At 69.7% G+C, this 16,849-nt stretch overlaps 5 protein-coding genes across 5 annotated transcripts; 1 reads left to right on the forward strand and 4 right to left on the reverse strand.

The window, feature by feature from the left end:
- Positions 1-4,939: 4,939 nt before the first annotated feature.
- On the reverse strand, positions 4,940-5,383 carry AURANDRAFT_22865 (hypothetical protein; the record flags this gene model as incomplete). Its single annotated transcript, XM_009036947.1, has 1 exon — positions 4,940-5,383. A coding segment is annotated over one exon (444 nt), but the record flags the coding sequence as incomplete, so codon positions are not given.
- Positions 5,384-5,523: 140 nt separating this feature from the next.
- catA (hypothetical protein) lies at positions 5,524-6,332 on the reverse strand (the record flags this gene model as incomplete). Its single annotated transcript, XM_009036946.1, has 1 exon — positions 5,524-6,332. A coding segment is annotated over one exon (807 nt), but the record flags the coding sequence as incomplete, so codon positions are not given.
- A 3,643-nt stretch (positions 6,333-9,975) lies between these two features.
- On the forward strand, positions 9,976-10,387 carry AURANDRAFT_17417 (hypothetical protein; the record flags this gene model as incomplete). Its single annotated transcript, XM_009036707.1, has 2 exons — positions 9,976-10,066; positions 10,161-10,387. Coding segments are annotated over 2 exons (318 nt in total), but the record flags the coding sequence as incomplete, so codon positions are not given.
- Positions 10,388-13,196: 2,809 nt separating this feature from the next.
- On the reverse strand, positions 13,197-14,498 carry AURANDRAFT_58835 (hypothetical protein; the record flags this gene model as incomplete). Its single annotated transcript, XM_009036945.1, has 1 exon — positions 13,197-14,498. One exon carries the CDS (start codon positions 14,496-14,498, stop codon positions 13,197-13,199), a length of 1,302 nt encoding a protein of 433 aa, XP_009035193.1.
- Positions 14,499-15,090: 592 nt separating this feature from the next.
- AURANDRAFT_4795 (hypothetical protein) lies at positions 15,091-15,912 on the reverse strand (the record flags this gene model as incomplete). Its single annotated transcript, XM_009036502.1, has 2 exons — positions 15,091-15,225; positions 15,271-15,912. Coding segments are annotated over 2 exons (777 nt in total), but the record flags the coding sequence as incomplete, so codon positions are not given.
- Positions 15,913-16,849: the final 937 nt, after the last annotated feature.

Consider the following 16,849-nt stretch of genomic DNA (forward strand, 5'->3'; position numbering starts at 1 on the left):
GTCGAGCCCGACGAGCCGCCGCCGAAGCCCGAGGACCTCAAGGTCAAGATGCACCGCAAGGCCGGCGACCAGGCCCTCGCGAGCTGGTCGCACGCGGCGACGGCGTCGGGCGACGGCCGCAAGTTCGTCGTCGAGTACCAGACGAACCACGACGAGACCTGGACCCGCGTGGACAAGGGCCGCTCCTACGTCAGCGAGGTCGACGGCCGCTTCTACCAGCCGATCCACGCGCCGTGCCTCACCAAGGGCCGCGTCCGCGTGACGGCCGTCGATCACGGCGACTCCGCCCCGGCCTACTCCGACATCTTCAAGATGAAGTGCCGCGAGTAGCGCCCGCGTTCCCCCTCCCCCCCAAGATACGAACGCCTGCGGAAGTAAGACGCCCCCAAGCAACTCGAGAGGTCTGTCGTGCGGACTTGTGCCTAGAGCTATAGCGCCAGAGCGCCGGCCGGAGTCCGGCCGGAGCGCCCGCCTGGCCAAGTCGTGAGACCTCGCACCGATCTCCGAGAGCGCGCGCGTCGTCGCGCATGCAGGCACCCCCGCCCACGCTTTGGCTGCGTCTCCGCCTCCGGTCCGCGAGTGACCAAGCCACGGGCTCAATGAGCGCCTCGCCAGTGCCCGACGCTCCCATGTCGACGCGACAATTGGTCGACCGGGTGATCGCTTCCCGGCAAAGCCGGTCTCGCGTCACCCCGGCGCAACACGCGCGGCTGCCGTTCAGAGTCAAGGGCACTCTAATGGCCGAGCAGCACGACGACGATCTAGAGCTACGCGTGATGAACATTCACGGAAATCTTCAGCCGGCCAAGTCGTTCCGCGAGTTCATGCGAATGGTCTTTGTCGAGCTCGTAGCTTTGAATGATGTGCTTTTCGCGGATCTTAAACTGAGGTACCCCGACTACGACGAGTGGGACGAGGACCATAAGTCGGACGCCGAGTGGGAGCTGCTTCGGGGATCGCCGGTGCGTTTGGTGCTCGAGCCGCTCGGCGTCCCCTGGCCTTTGATGCGTTTGCTCGACGACACTGCCGCCGATTCGCACCTTCTCCGTAGCCTCGTCGCGCGCCAGCGCTTCGAGCGCATGTGGCTCCGCCTGGTCATCTCGAAGACCGCGATCGCGCACCTCGCGTTTCTCTTCGACGACTTCTGCCCAAAGGAAGACCCGTTTCCGCGCCTGAAGGACCTCCAGACCGCGATGGGCAAGCTCGCTCATCTCTTCGGCGAATTGAATTGCAGCAACACCATTGATGAGTTCACTGTGGGTGTCTCGCCCTCGGGCGCACGCGGCACGCTGGCGACCTGCCGCGACGGCGTCCGCTGGATCACCGGACGCGACCAGCGCGAGATCGACGAGTATCTCCCCTCGGACGGCGACTCGGACGGCGAGATGGACTATTAGAGTTGGGGCCCGGGCAACGCGCGCACGGCTAAAGCCTGCTAGAACCTGCGAGCGCTAGCGTCACACGAGAGCCGGCTGGGCGCGCGGTGCCGGGCCCGAGGACCGCGCGTGCCCGCGCGTCTATTGACGACGGCGCGATCGCGTCCGAGCCCAAGGAGAGCGACATCAAGAAGATGAAGTGCTGGGACTGGTAAGCCGCCCTCCCCGCGCAAGCAAGCAGCCGGAGTCGACCCGCCAGACCCGTCCGTCTCCAGACGGACGGGCAAGGCGGCACCCACGACCCACGCCCGGCCCCCGAACCACGCCGAGGGGCCGCGACACTGTAAAGATAGCACAGACTAAGTGGTCGGGCGCAGGCCCCCGCCTTGCAAACGTCCAGACCGGTGCGCGCCACTGCATGTTGAGGTAGCTTGAACTCGATTTTCCGGGAACCGGTTCCTCATTCCTCAAAAGTCAAAGCAGAGCCTCCAAGTGAGTCGGACGCGCCGCGCGCGCGCGCGGCCCTCCGCGCTTCTCCGCGCTTCTCCGCCTCCCCCTGCCTTCCTCCCGCCCTTCTCCGGCCCGCTGTGCCACGACGCGGGCTCATTCGTCGAAATTTAGGCTCTACCCACAAGGCGATCTCGACGCCACCCAGCAAGCGTTCGCGCACCACCTCTCTCACCCGTACACACACACACTCAAGCAACACCTCTCAACAAGATGGCCTCCAAACTTCAGTCCGCTCTCCTCGCGCTCGCCCTGCTCTCCGGCGACGCCAAGACCCTCAGCGGCAACCGCCGCCTCGCCGACCGCCTCGACGTCGCCAAGATCGCCGAGGACGCCGAGGAGGGCAAGCTCTCGAGCCGCGTGCTCTTCAAGATCGACGACGACCACCGCGACGACGCGGCGGCCGTCGCCGACAAGGTCGCCACGATCCTCGAGTGCGACGCCGCCCCCACCCGCGTCTTCCGCGACGCGGGCAAGTTCGAGCGCGGCCACAAGGCCGCGGGCCTCGACCTGCACTACCAAGTCGAGTGCGGCAAGGGCGCGGCCGCGTCCAAGGAGACCTTCGAGGCGCTCATGAAGTTCCTCGACAGCGACGACCAGCAGGGCGTCGCGCTCGTCGAGCCCGAGTACAACGAGGAGCTCCTCTGGACGCCCAACGACCCCTCGCTCTCAACTCAGGATCACTACCCGGCCATCATGCTGGAACAAGCGTGGGACTATTCCACGGGCTCGGCCGACGTCGTCGTCCAGGTCCTCGACACGGGCATCGACATGTCCCACCCGGACCTCCAGATGAACATCTGGAAGAACCCCGGCGAGATCTGCGGCAACGGCATCGACGACGACAACAACGGCTACGTCGACGACTGCCACGGCTACAACCACGCCGACGACACGGGCACGGACCTGCTCGGCAACCACTGGCACGGCTCCCACTGCGGCGGCACGATCGCCGCCGACTCGAACAACGGCGTCGGCGTCGCGGGCGTCGCGGGTGGCGACGGCTCCGCCAACTCCGGCGCCAAGCTCATGATCTCGGTCGGCTTCGGCAAGACGGCCACCGGCGGCTTCGCCGAGGCCCTCCTCTACGGCGCGGACATGGGCGCGCAGATCTCGTCGAACTCGTGGGGTGCCACGCGGCGTCCGTGACGTTATTTTCGAGAGACTTTGACCGGGTGATCAATCACCGACGCATTCAATCCTAGGTTACACTTCCCCCGGCTACGTCGCTCAGTCGATTCTCGACGCCATCGACTACTACAACGCCGTGAACGGCATCGTCGTCTTCGCCGCGGGCAACAGCAACAGCGAAAGCGACTACTACCCCGGTTTCTACTCCGGCACGGTCGCCGTCTCCGCGGTCGAGGACAACGGCGTCCGCGCGTCGTTCTCCAACTACGGCGACTGGATCGAGATCTCCGCGCCCGGCGTGAGCGTGTACTCAACGATGATGGGCACGTCCTACGGCTACGCGTCCGGCACGTCCATGGCCTGCCCCCACATCGCCGGCGTCCTCGCGCTCGGCAAGTCTTTCAGCCCCACCATCGCGAACGACGTGCTCCTCGACTGCCTCTACACGACGGCCATGGACATCGATCCCGACAACGGCGCCTACGCGGGCAAGCTCGGCGCGGGCATGGTCGACGCCGCCCACTTCATGGAGTGCGTCCACGAGTCGGCGGACGAGCCGCCCGTGGAGACGCGCAAGCCGACGGCCAAGCCGACGCCGGGCAACGACAAGCCCTGCTGCGTCGACCGGTCGGGCGAGTGCGAGCACATGTGGTGGAACGGCCATCTCCAGACGCAGGACAAGTGCGAGGCCTTCCACGACGGGCTCTGCGAGTGGATCTGCGACGACGACGAGCCGCGCAAGCCGACGGCCAAGCCGACCCCCATCGACGACGAGCCGCGCAAGCCGACGGCCAAGCCGACCCCCATCGACGACGAGCCGCGCAAGCCGACGGCCAAGCCGACGCCGGGCAACGAGAAGCCCTGCTGCGTCGACCCCACGGGCGAGTGCCAGCACATGTGGTGGAACGGCCAGCTGCAGACGCAGGACAAGTGCGAGGCCTTCCACGACGGGCTCTGCGACTGGATCTGCGACGACGACGAGCCGCGCAAGCCGACGGCCAAGCCGACGCCCATCGACGACGAGCCGCGCAAGCCGACGGCCAAGCCGACCCCCATCGACGACGAGCCGCGCAAGCCGACGGCCAAGCCGACGCCGGGCAACGAGAAGCCCTGCTGCGTCGACCCCTCGGGCGAGTGCCAGCACCAGTGGTTCGACGGCTTCCTCCAGACGCAGGACCGCTGCGAGGCCTACCACGGCGGCGACCTGTGCACGTGGATCTGCGACGACGACGAGTGGCAGCACGACGACGACGACGACGACGACTCGGCGTACTCCTATTCGTACTCGTACGATTTCGACGACGACTGGCTCGAGCCGACCGCGGCGCCGAGCCCGATGCCGACCAAGAAGACGCCCAAGCCCACGTCGCGCCCCACGGAGAAGCCCACGCCCAAGCCCACGTCGCGCCCCACGGAGAAGCCCACGCCCAAGCCCACGTCGCGCCCCACGCTGAAGCCGACGCCGAACCCGACGCCGAAGCCGACGCTCAAGCCGTTCCCGCCCGTCAAGGACGTGAAGCTGACGATGCACCGCAAGGTCGGCAAGTTCGCCGTCGCGTCCTGGACCTACGAGGACGGCGACGCGTCGCAGTTCGTCGTCGAGTTCCAGACGCAGGCCGACGAGACGTGGAAGCGCGTCGACGAGGCGCGCGTCTACTTCGACGAGAAGGACGAGCGCTTCTACCAGATCATCATGGCCCCGTGCAACACCAAGGCCAAGGTCCGCGTCAAGACGTCCTCCGACCCGGACGGCGCCACGCCGTGGGTCTACTCCAACGTCCGCAAGATGAAGTGCTGGAACCGCTAAGCGCGGCAGCAAGCACCAAGCAAGAGCGCCCGCCCGCCCGTCCGCCCCAGCGCGGCCCGAGGCCAGAGGCCCATTTTCGCGCGAACGCGCTCGTAAAATGGAGAACAGCACCCAAACCTCAGGACGCGAGGAACGCGCGCAGCACGTCGAAGGTGCGCGCGGGCTGCGTCGCCGGGCACATGTGGCCCGCGCCGTGGATCGTCTCGAAGGTCAGACCCTCGAACTTGACGGTGTAGCCCGCGAGCTGGCCGTCGAGGAGCCGCGGCGCCCACTCGTCGAGCACCTCGCGGCCGAGGGACCAGATCCACTTCTGGCTGCCCATCGTCGCGCAGATGGAGTCGTCGTCGCCGCTGTAGACGAGGACCTTGAGGTGCGGCGCGCGCGCGTAGATCTCGTCGTAGACGGGCATCATGGGCCGGGCCGCGTCCGTGAAGTTGTAGGCCGCGGACACCGCGTCCGAGCACTCGCCCCACGTCGCGTTCGAAGACACGTGGATGGCCGCGCGGACTTTCGGGTCGTTGAGGTAGGCCGCGCCGTAGTCCGAGGCGCAGGGCTCGTAGGCCTTGAGCGGCGCCGACGACACCGCGGAGAGCAGCGCGTGGCGTTCCCGGCGGCCCGCGGCCCTCGCGCCGTCGAGGCACGTGGGAAAGTCGAGCGCGTAGGGATCCGCGGCCTCGACGAGCGTCGAGAACGTGTCTTCCAGCTCGACGCACGTCGCGTTCGGCTCGCAGTGCGGGTCCTCGGGCGGGCAGTCGACGTCGCCTGCGGAAACAGAGTCCGGAACGCGCGCGCGCGTCGAGACGCGGCGGCGCGCAGGCGTTTTCCAGGTAGCTCTCCCAGAGCGGCAGGGGCAGGAGCTGGTGCGCGGCCCAGGTGCCCCACTGGCCGTAGTCGCGGTAGGGCATCCACGTGAGCGGGTTGCCCACGGCGAAGCCCCCGAAGTTCGGCGTGCCGCGCTTCACGAGCTCCAAGGCCAGCGTCGGCAGGTAGTGGCCGCCGTAGGACTCGGACGTGAGGTAGAGCGTCCGGCCCGCAAAGTCCGGGAAGCGCTGGCGCCAGCGCGCGACGAAGTTCGCGTTGTCCCTCGCGACCATGCCGTCGTCGTAGTAGTCCATGGCGCCCGTCGAGAAGCCGACGCCCGCGGGCTGCTCGATGAAGAGCATGTTCGCGAGCTTGTTCCACGCGTAGTCGCGGCGGCCGAGCGTCCCGTCCGCGTGGGGCACGAAGGGGCCCATCTCGCTGATGAAGCCGCCGAGGCCGCTGCAGCCGGGCCCGCCGTTGGTCCAGAGCAGCACGGGTGCCGTCGACGGGTTGTACTCGGACTCGACGAACCAGAAAAAGAGCTGGCGCGAGCCGTCGCTGTCGTCCGTGACGTCGACGTAGCCGCTGTGCATCTTGAACGGGATGCCGCCCGTGACGCCGGGTAAGGTTGTGATTTCTTCCGCATTGGCGACGAGCAGCGCGGCGGCTGCGACGAGCGTCGAGAGCGCTGGCACGGAGAGCGAGACCATCGCAAGGAGAGCAGGGCAACAAGACGAGAGGAGTTCAGCGTCGGCCTGCCGAACACGCCGAGAAGCAGCGGCGCGCGCCGCGCCATGGCTGCAGCGTCCGTTCGACGAATCGGAGCTGTCTCAGCACGGCCGGCCTGCGTGGCCGCCACGCACGGTCCCACGCAGTGGCCGCTGCGCCGCTGCGCGCACGCGCGCGAGTCCGCGTAGCCTCGTCTCCCACCGTTGTGGCTGTTCGTCGTCAGCTGCATGTCGCGCACGCTCGTGTCGCGCACGCTCCTGACGCTGCGAATCGCGCCGGGGAGTTGAGTCGCGCTGGCCACCTCCCCGACGCAGCCGACGGCTGCGAGGTCGAAGGGCGCGTGCTCGAACGTCGACGATGACGAGGAAATGGTCCAGAACGGGCCCGGTATGGACGCGCGGCGACTGCATCGACGCTGCGGCTGCGTCAACGCTGATCCAAGAATGCAAGCAGAGTCACGTCGCCGCGTTAAATGGGGGTGGCGTCAAATATTTCTTTACACGTGCTCTAACTTAGTAAGTTACCCTCCAGTTTCGAGAGGCTCCCAGTCGCCGCGCTCGGCTACGATATCCGCGGCTTCGACTCCGCGACAACCAACACGTCGCCACCGTCGCCGCTGAGGGCGTGGCGCTCATGGACGAGGCAGTCATCGGCTTCACGCGCGCCTTCAAAGCCCTCTTCAACAAGCTCTTCAACGCGCCAGTTTGCCCTCAGTTTCAAGCACAATGGGCGCCGCGTCGAGCAGCGAGCTCCAGGTCGCGAAGACCGCCGTGAGGAAGCTCACGGAGGAGCTGCGCACGTCGCAGCAGCTCGCCGCGGTCCACGAGCAAGCGTTGCAGGCCGCACAGAGCAAGGCCGTCGTCGACGCCGCCACGACCTCCGCCGCGGCCGCCGAGGCCGCCGCCGCCCGAAAAAACGTCGCCGAGAAGAAGGACCTCGAAGCAAAGCTGCGGCAGACGCGCGAGGAGGCGGACGCGCAGCGGGCGCAGGTCCGCGCGGTCCGCGCGGAGCTCGAGTCCGTGCGCGACGAGCTCCGATCCGCCGCGGGCGACGCCAAAATCGCGGACCTCCGCGAGACGCCGCGGGGCGCGCGGGGCGACGAGGCCAAGGCCGCCGCCGCGCTGGTGCGCGACGCGTCGGCGGCGCTCCTCGACGGCGACGCGGCGGAGAAGGAGACGCACGCGGTCTTCGGCGAATTGCTCGCGTCGTTCGGCGGCAAGCGGCTCTACCGCGCGGACCCGCGGACGCTCTGGACGGGCACGCGGCTCTGGGAGAAGCAGCGCGCGTTCCGCGAGGACCGCGCGGCGGAGATCGCCAAGGCGAAGTCGAGCTCGCCCGCGGGCTGGCCCGGCGCGATCTCCGTCGTCGAGACCGTCGGCGACGACGTCGCGGCCGTCGTCGACGGCCAGCACCGCCTCGGCGCGGCCTGGCTGTTGGCGGCGTCGGACGCGGGCCTGCCGCCGCGCCTCGCGGAGATCGTGGTGGAGGTCTACGGCCCGCTCGCCGACGGCGACGTGCACGCGCTCTTCGCCGAGATCAACAAGGCGGAGCCCGTGGCCCTCGTGGACCTCGAGGCCGGCGGCGCGTCGGACGACGTCCGCGCGGCGCTCGATTCCGCCGCGGCGGCGCTCGCGGCCGAGTACCCGGACATGTTCAAGCCGTCGAAGAACTGCCGCGCGCCGCACGTCAACGTCGACAGCCTCCGCGACGAGCTCTTCCAGGCGGGCATCCTCGACGTCGTGTCCCACGGCGACCTCCTGCCCTGGCTCAGGGAGCGCAACGCGGCGCTCGCGGCCTACGGCGACGACCAGTGGCTCGACCCGGCGTTCCGCTGCCGCGCGTCCGCGCCCGCGGCGCGGCGGAAGGCCCTCGACAAGGCCCGGGCCCACGGCCTCTTCCTGGGCATGACCTGGGACTGGCTCTACGCGTCGAAGTCGTAAGTGTGTGTGTCGATAAAAAGGCAGTTAATCCGCCCCGCGAACGTGACGCGCGCCTTGTCATCGCCGGGCGTAGGTGTGGTTGTACTTGGCGCACCAGGTCGCGAAGACGTCGGGCTCGAGGGCCGCGGCGGCCTGGGGGTTGCCCGAGTACGCGTCCCACTCGTCGTCTTTCCAGTCGTAGTAGAAGTAGTGGTGGTAGACGTCGTCGCAGGTCGCCTCGGAGGCGTTGCAGGCCTCGCAGCGCGCGTGGTAGGCGCAGGCGCCGCCGAAGTTCATCACCGCGAGGCGCCGCCGGCCCGGCGACACCGGCGTGTAGTTGCCGGCGCACGCGGCCTCCAAGTTCGCGTAGATGTCCCAGACGCAGTACGCGCCCCAGCCCTGCTCGCAGGCCACGTTGCACCAGTCGTAGCAGGCCGTGCCGTTGACGCAGGTCGTGTAGGACGCCGTCGTCGCGTCGTCGTCCTCGGACGCCGCGCCGTCGACGGAGAACGTCTTGTCGCCCTTGTAGCAGAAGCCCCAGTCCTGGCTCTTGCACGTCGTCGCCGAGTAGACGACGTCGTCGTCGTACTCGGAGCAGGTCACGTTGTAGGGCGACGCGAGGAAGCGCTCGGCGCCGTCGTCTAAACTCTCTTCGACGTCCGCGACGGCGTAGTAGATGCCGACGACGACGCAGGGGAGGACGACGGCCACGGCGACGCAGGCGCACTTGCGCCGCCGCTTCGTGCGCAGCAGGTGCGTCCAGGGCTGGGGCTGCTGCTTCACGACGGCGAACTGCTTCTCGCCGGGCCCGAGGAGCGGGTCGGCCTCGGCGGGCTGGTTCCTGCGAGCCATGACACAGCCCGGGCGGCACGTTTGGCCTGAGAGAATTAAACGTAAACCAAGATTCTCTGGAGGGGCCCCTAGGCAACGCGCGGTCTGGGCGTCTTTCGCTAAGTCCCCGGGCAGTCTCCGCCAGGTCCTCCGGCGTCTCCGGCGCGTCTCGGAAGTCGCGTCTTGGCCGCGTCTGGGGCGTCTCGGCCGCGTCTGGCGGCGTCTGGCCGGCGTCTGGGCCGGCGTCCCGCGTCTGGGCTGCGTCTCTCGCGCGTCTCTCGCGTCCCGCGGGTCTGGCTTCGGTCCCGGGGTCGTCTTTCGTGGTCGTGGGTTCGGTCCTGGGGTGGTCTCTGGCGTCTTTTTTTTCGCGTCCCGGCCGCGTCCCGCGTCTCCGGCGCGTCTCGGCCGCGTCCCGGGGCGTCTTGGCCGCGTCCTGCCGCGTCCCGGAACTCGCGTCTCCCGCGTCTCGGCCGCGTCTGCAAGACGCAACGTTGCCTAGGGGCCCCTCTCTGGTAGCCGCAAACCTCGAATTTTCTGTGGCTGAGAGCTCCAAACTCCAAACTTCTGTGGCTCAGAGTTCCCGACGAGAGAGCTCCAAACCCAAACCTTGTGGCGTATATGAGGCGTCGACAAGTCTCAAACGCAAACCAAGGATTTTCCAACCCTCCAAACCTCAAACCTCAAACGTGCCGCCCCGGCCGTCATGACGTCGCGATGCACGGAAATGGGGCAGCGTGTTTTATTGAAGTGTTGATCGACCCCAGGCCTACCCAGGCCAAAGTTGCCGTCGAGCCTCGCTCTCGCTCTCGGCGACGATCTCGTATAGGAGCTGCGCTTGCTTGACAACGCGGCCAACGAGACCGACAGCTCAACGATGAAGTACGTCGCGACCTACCTCATGCTCGTCCTCGGCGGGAACGAGTCCCCGTCGGCGGCCGACGTGACGACGGCGCTCGAGGCCGTCGGTGCGGCGCAGCGCCGCGAAAACGAGAGAGAGAGCGGGGGCGCGGCGCGCGCGCGCGGCGGCGGCCCGGGGGCCCACGCGGCGTCGCCCCGCAGGTGTCGAGGTCGACCAGGCGGACCTCGGGCGGCTCATTTCGTCGATGGAGGGCAAGGACCTCGCGGAGGTGCTCGCGGCGGGCAAGGAGAAGCTCGCCAAGTTCGGCGGCGGCGGCGGCGGCGGCGGCGGCGGTGGCGGCGGCGGCGGCGGCGGCGGCGACGCGCCCGCCGAGGAGGAGAAGAAGGAGGAGGAAGAGGAGGAGGAGATCGACATGGGCGGCGGCATGGACATGTTCGGCGCCGAGGAGGGCGGCGGCGACGACTACTAGGCGCGCGTCTCCGGCCCCGATCGTAAAGCAACCTTCGCAAGATGATGTTTCTGCGGTGTGCGGGCGCGGCGCGGGCGGGCCGGCGGGGGCGTTGGCCGCGGGCGCGGCGGCGGCGGCGAGACGGGCGGCGAACCGCGAGCCGCGGCGGACCGCGCGGCTCGTCGGCACGCCGCCGTCGTCGTCGTCGCGGGAGGCGCCGGGAGGAATGCCTCTCGCGCTTCGCCTCCTTCCGAGCGTGGGGAGGCGTGGTGAGGGCGTTCGGAGGGCATGCTGAAGCCGAGGGTGCCAGCTTGTGAGCATGGCCACCGCCTGCGGCCTCGGCCCGAGGTCACGCTGCAACGGCAAGGCCGTCGAGGAGCTTCTCTCCGGCAGGCTCAAGGTGGAGCCGGAGGACTTCGTCGTCGACGAGGTCTCTCTGGCCGGCGAGGTCGCCTCGGCGGCGGCGACGGCTCCTCGGGATGCGACGGCCCTCCTCGAGGCGCTCGCCGCGTACGAGGCGCGGCTCGTGAAGCGCAGCCGCGTGGACGAGACCGCGCCGTCCGGAGGCGCCGAGCCGGACGCGGCGCCCGCGGCGGACGCCGAGACGCCGGCGGACGACGCGGAGGAGGCGCGCGCGCCGGCGGGCGACGGCGACGGTGCGCCGGCTGCGGCGGCCGAGCCGGCGGCGCCCGCGGACGAGACGCCAATGGAGGACGGGCAAGTTGAGGAGGAGGCGCCAACGGAGGAAGTTGGGGAGGCGCCAACGGAGGAAGTTAAGGAGACGCCAATGGAGGAAGTTGGGGAGGCGCCGGCCGCTCCGGAAGCGCGAACGTCCCCGCGACGGGCGCTCGAGGCCGCGGCGCTCGAGGCCGCGTTCCCCGCCGAAGCGCTCGCGGCGGCGGCGGCCTTCGAGGCGCGCGCGCTCGACGCGCTCGCCGGCGTCGCCCCAGTCGACGCCGTCGGCGGGGCCGTCGTCGCGCTCGCGGCCGTCGTCGACGACGAGGCCAAGCCCGCGCTCTACCGCTCGCTCGCGCGGCGGTTCCCCGCGACGGCGTTCCAGATCTCCAAGGACGCGCCCGAGGCGTCGTGCGCCGTCGACGCGCGCTTCGCGGCGCTCGGCGGCCTCCTGAGCCGCGGCGACCTCGTCGAGCTCGCGGCCTGGGCCAAGGCGCGCGACCAGACCCAACCCCCGGTCGCGGTCGCCGCGCCGCGGGACAGGGGCGCGCGGCGCGCGCTGCACACGGAGATCGGGAAGCAGGTCAAGGGCGCGGACACAAGCACGAGGGAGGGCCGGATCGTCGTGTGGTGGCGCGCCGAGAAGAAGGAGCGCGGGAAGGCCAAGAAGGCCGCGAAAAAGCGGAAGCGCGAGGTCGTCCTGGACGACGACGACGACGACGGCGACGACGGCGACCTCGTCGTGCGCTGCGTGCTCCGGAAGCGGAACGTCGAGAGCCTGTCGCTGATGAAGTCGCTCACGAAGCAGTTCCGCGCGCCCGTGGGCGCGGTCGCCGCCGCGGGCGTCAAGGACAAGCGCGCGCTGACCTGGCAGTTCGTCACCGTTAAGATCGGCCGGTCGCGGAACGCGATCGCGGCGCTGCGCTGGGCGCTCACGACCGAGACGCCCGCGAAGATCGGCGCCGACGCGGCGCTCTACCCCGTCGACGTCGTCGAGAAGATGCTCCAGCCCGGCGACCTGCGGGGCAACCGCTTCGCGGTCGTCGTCCGCGACGTCGCCGGCGACGCGGCGCCGCTCGTCGACGCGTTCCGCCGGAACCCCGTGTTCCTCAACGCGTTCGGCACGCAGCGCGTCGGCAAGGAGGGCGGCGGCGACGTCCCTCCTCCGACGTGGCAAATCGGCCGGGCACTGCTCGCGCGGCGCCACGGCGAGGCGTTCCTGCTCGCGTGCGCGTCCTGCCCAGGGCAGCAAAAGAGAGCGAAATTCCCAACTTCAAAGGCTCCTTTCTCGGCCGTTTTCCACTCGTTTCGGCTGATTTTTGGACGAGCGGTCATCTCTCGGAACGGTCTCGAAGCATGGATGCTTTTTCCGGAACGCGCGCGCGCGGAACACTCACGTTGAAGCGAACTTGAATCACCCTTTTCCTGCCCAGGTCGTGCCTCGGCGACTTCGCGACGAACGCGCCGCTCGCCGCGGTCCGCGCGGCCGTCGCGGCCGGCGCCTTCGACCGCGGCGCCGCGAAGAAGCTCACCGCCGCGCTCCCGAGAAACGCGCCCGCGCGCGACGCGGCCGTGGCCTACGCGCGGACGGCGTCGTGCGAGGCCGCGGCGGCCGCGCCGCCGCACCGTGCGCGGACGCTCTGGCTCCACGCGTACCAGTCCTACGTCTTCAACGTCGCCGCGGCCGCGCGGCTCGACGCCGGGCCGCTCGACGCGCCGCTCCCCGGCGACGAATTCGACGGCGGCGAGCTCGCGCTGCCCCTCGTCGGGTCGCGGACGGTCCTCGGCGCGGGCGCCGCGGCGCGCGCCGCGGCCGCGGTCCTCGCGCGCGACGGCGTCGCCGAGGACGACTTCAAGCGCGAGCGCCTCCGGGGCGGCGCGCGGCGCCTCGCCGTCCGCGCCGAGGGCCTCGACGTCGCCCTCGATGAGGGCGCGAAGACGCTGACGGCGACCTTCCAGCTCCCGGCGGGCGCCTACGCGACGACGATGCTCGGCGAGCTCTTCGGCGCACTGGACGTCGTCCACGAGAACCGGGGCAAGCACGAGGCGCCCGAGGTCGCCGTAAGTCGCGACGCGTAGCGAACTCCGCGTAGCTTAGGGGGGGTCGGCGCGCCTAGAAGTCGCCGACCATGGCGGCCTGCTGCTCCTTCTCGTCGCGCTGGCCCTTGTGGAGGGACTTGAGGAGCGGGTCGATGAAGCTCTTCTCGAAGAAGCGGACGGCGTGCTTGAGGTCCGTCTTCTCGAGGTCGGGCACGTCCTCGGTCGACGCGTCGATCTGCTTCGCGAGGTCCTTGAGCGTGACGACGGCCGTCGGGTCGAAGGCCGCGCACTGCTTCGCGTCGAAGGGCACGCAGACGCGGCCCGTCTTCGGGTGCGCGGCGAAGGGCGACTTGAGGAGGTGGTTGCGGTGCTTGGACACGTTCTCGTCGAGGCGCGGGTAGCAGTGCGTGAAGACGACCTCGTACTTCCAGAGCTCGTCGACCTGCGCGCGCTTCTGCTTCTTCGCGGAGGACCCGCGGTCCGGCGACGCGCAGAGGCCCTTGAGCGCGTCCCACTTCTGCGCGGGCGTGCTGGCGTCGCCGGCGCGCGCCCAGTGCTTGGCGATCTGGTCCGCGATGTCCTCGGGGAGCGTCGCGAGGAGCTTGGACCAGTGCTCGGGGCTCGCGAGGAGCTTCTGGCCGTCCTCGGGGATGACGTGCTTGATGAAGAGCGGCTCGAGGAGCTTGTACGCGCGCTCGAGCGACGGGTGGAGCGGCGCCTGGAGGTCCGTCTTCTTCGCCGAGTTCTCGTTGCCGCCGACGACGGAGAAGTACTTGATGATGGCCAGCCGCGCCTCGTTCGTGAGCTTGCGCGACTCCGCGTCGCCGACCCAGCAGTGGACGCCGCGCCGGCCGCTGTAGACCCACATGATGTGCTCGAAGCCAAAGTCCTCGCGCAGCGACGACTCGCAGACGCGGCAGGCGCACGTCATGTACTGCCAGCACTTGCGGCAGACCGTCGCGCCCTGGCAGCACGTCCGCACGTCGTCGTAGTCGCTGAGGTCGATGTCGAAGACGAGCTCGCGCTCCTCGGGCCGGAAGTTCTTGATGCTCAGGTGGTCCTTGGGCGACGCGTTGAAGACGGCGCCGATGTCGATCTTGTGCGGCTGGCGCTTCGTCATCAGCTCCTTCATCGCCTTGGCGTCGCCGAAGCACTGGTAGCGGATGTAGACGTCGTCCGCGAGCGTCAGCGACAGCTCGCGCTTCGCCAGCGTCGACCCCGTGCCCACGGGCGTCGACGCGTCGCCGTGGGGCTGGTACGCGAGCCACTTGCACATCTGCTCGTAGGGGAAGAGCCGCGCGTAGTACATGCGCAGCAGGTCCGCGTCGAACTTGGGACCCGCGTCCTGCTGCTCCTCGACCTCCTCCACGTCCATGGCGGTCATCTTCAAGACGAGTGCGCTCGCAAGTGCGCCGACGGTGCAAGGCGGCGAATGCAAGACGCGGCGAAGACGCGGCCGCGGGCGGAGCGCTCCCGGTGCTCTCAGATCGTTCAAAATCGATCGTCAACAGACCGTCAACATCGGGGAAAGTTGACGTTGAAGTTTCTTAGAGGCCCTCTCGACCTTCGTTTCTCTACGAGCGACGCCTCATCGCGCCTTCTTCGATGAATGCAGGGGACGGGCTTACGCTCTCGGGACGCCGACGCCTTTGAAAAGGCGACCCGGTCGCCGCCCCCTCCGACTCGCGCCTCACGCCGCGACACCGTTACGAGTACCAGGAGAACGCCCCGTCCTCCTCCCCGCCGCCGCTCGCCGCCGGCGCGCGCGGCGCGTGCGTGCGGTACGTGCGGTCCCGCGGCGGCGCGGCGCGCGCCGCCTCGTCCGCGTCCGCGAACGCGCGGACGCGGTCGTCGAGCTTCGCGTCGTCGGACTCCGGGTCCCAGGGCATGGGCCGCCCGCCCTTGTGCAGCAGGAAGAGGTCCGTCGCGTCCTCGACGAGCGCCGCGGGCGCGTGGACGCCCGCCGGGTGGCCGTTCGCCTTGTCGAGCATGCGGACCAAGCGCGCGACGGAGTCGCCGTCGGACACGTCCAGCGGCTGGTAGCACACGAGCCCGAAGTCGTCGACGAGCTCGCAGATGCGGCCCGTGAGCTTCTGGAGCCGCTCGTTGTAGCGCGCGGCGTCGCCCGCGGCCGCGTCGCCCGCGACGGGCTCCGGCGCGCGCGGCCGCACGCCGCAGAACGGCACGATGCGGTGCAGCTCGCGCGCGTCCTTGAAGAACTCGAGGTTCATGGCGAGCTCGTAGCGGTCCGCGAGGTCCACCTTGCTCAGCACGTTGATGTGGGGGAGCTCGAGGCGCAGCATCGCCGTCAGCGACAGGAGGCACGCCGCGACGTAGTGGCTCGGCACGCCGCAGTGCGCGACGTCGACGAGGTGCGCGGCGACGAGCCGCGCGTCGAAGGTGCGCTTCAGGTCGTCGAGGATGCGCCGCAGGCTCCCGTCGTGCGTGAAGAGCTCCGTCTGGCCCGGCAGGTCGAAGATGACGTAGGGGAAGCACTCGTCGACCGCCAGCTTCTCGACCTCGTCGCGGAGCCAGGTGCTCTGCTCCAGCTCCTTCATGCAGAAGAGGAGCGCGCCGTTCGCGCCCAGGCCCTGCTCGGCCATGGCGCGGTCCACGCTGCAGAAGTCGCGCACGTCGATGGCGAAGGTCGTCAGGCCCTCGCCCTCGCAGGCCGGGTCCAGGTTCACGAGCGCCACCGGCCGCTTCGACAGCGCGTGATAGCGGCAGAGGCCCGCGCACATCGTGCTCTTGCCCGCGCCCGGCGGGCCCACGACGACGCAGCCAAAGAGGCTCATGCTCGCGGCTAGACGCAGCCGGCGAGGCTCATACGCAGCCGGAGAGGGTGATGATGCCGCCTTGTTTCCTCATTTTGCCGCAAGAGAGCATGGGTGGCCGGAATCCGCCCAGCGGCGGTGCGCCCGGCGACGACGGCCGACGTAGATACCCGCACGTGGAGCGGAGCCAGGACCCCGTGAAGCGGTCGCACAACGACTGGGTCGTCGCGTCGGCCCTGGAGCACGGCACGGACGTGCTCGTCCTCGACGGCCTGGACCTCAACACGACGTCGCTGCTCATCCGCGCGGGCGTGCCCTACGACGCGATCCACGTGCCGAACCGGCCCGACTTCGACGCGCTCATGAAGCGGGAGCGCGCGACGTTCGGCGGCGGCGCGGCCGGCGCCGCGCCGGAGGTCGCCGTCGGCCACGTCTACCGCGCGACGGCCCAGGAGTTCGTCGACGCCTACGCGTCTCTCACCAAGCCCGCGCGGCCCGTCAAGACGGTCTGGCTCGACCTCAACGCTCGCTGGGGCCTCGCCGTCGAACGCACCGTGCGCCAGCTCTTCGCCTGCCGCATGCTCGGGACCGGCGACGCGGACCTCTTCCTCACGCTGAGCCGCGGCTTCCACGCGCAGCAGCTCGACGCCGTCGCGGACCTCGTCGGCGAGCTGTTCTTCGAGACCTACGGCCGCCGCGGCACCCTCGAGCTCGTCGAAAACCACACGGGCAATTACGGCACGGGCATGATGATCCTGCACTGGCGCGTCCGCGCGCCCGCGCCGCTCTGGGACCTGCTCTTCGCGCCCGCGGACGGCGCCGCCCTCGCGGACCGCCTCGCGCGCGAAACCAAGGCCTTCCGCAAGCCCCAGAACATGCGGCGCGCGACGCGCGGCGACCGGGGCGTCAACGTCGTCTGCCTCGCGGGCGGCGGCGGCACCGGCGACGCCGA

The sequence above is a fragment of the Aureococcus anophagefferens genome (assembly GCF_000186865.1).
Source record: "Aureococcus anophagefferens unplaced genomic scaffold AURANscaffold_5, whole genome shotgun sequence".
NCBI lineage: Eukaryota > Pelagophyceae > Pelagomonadales > Pelagomonadaceae > Aureococcus > Aureococcus anophagefferens.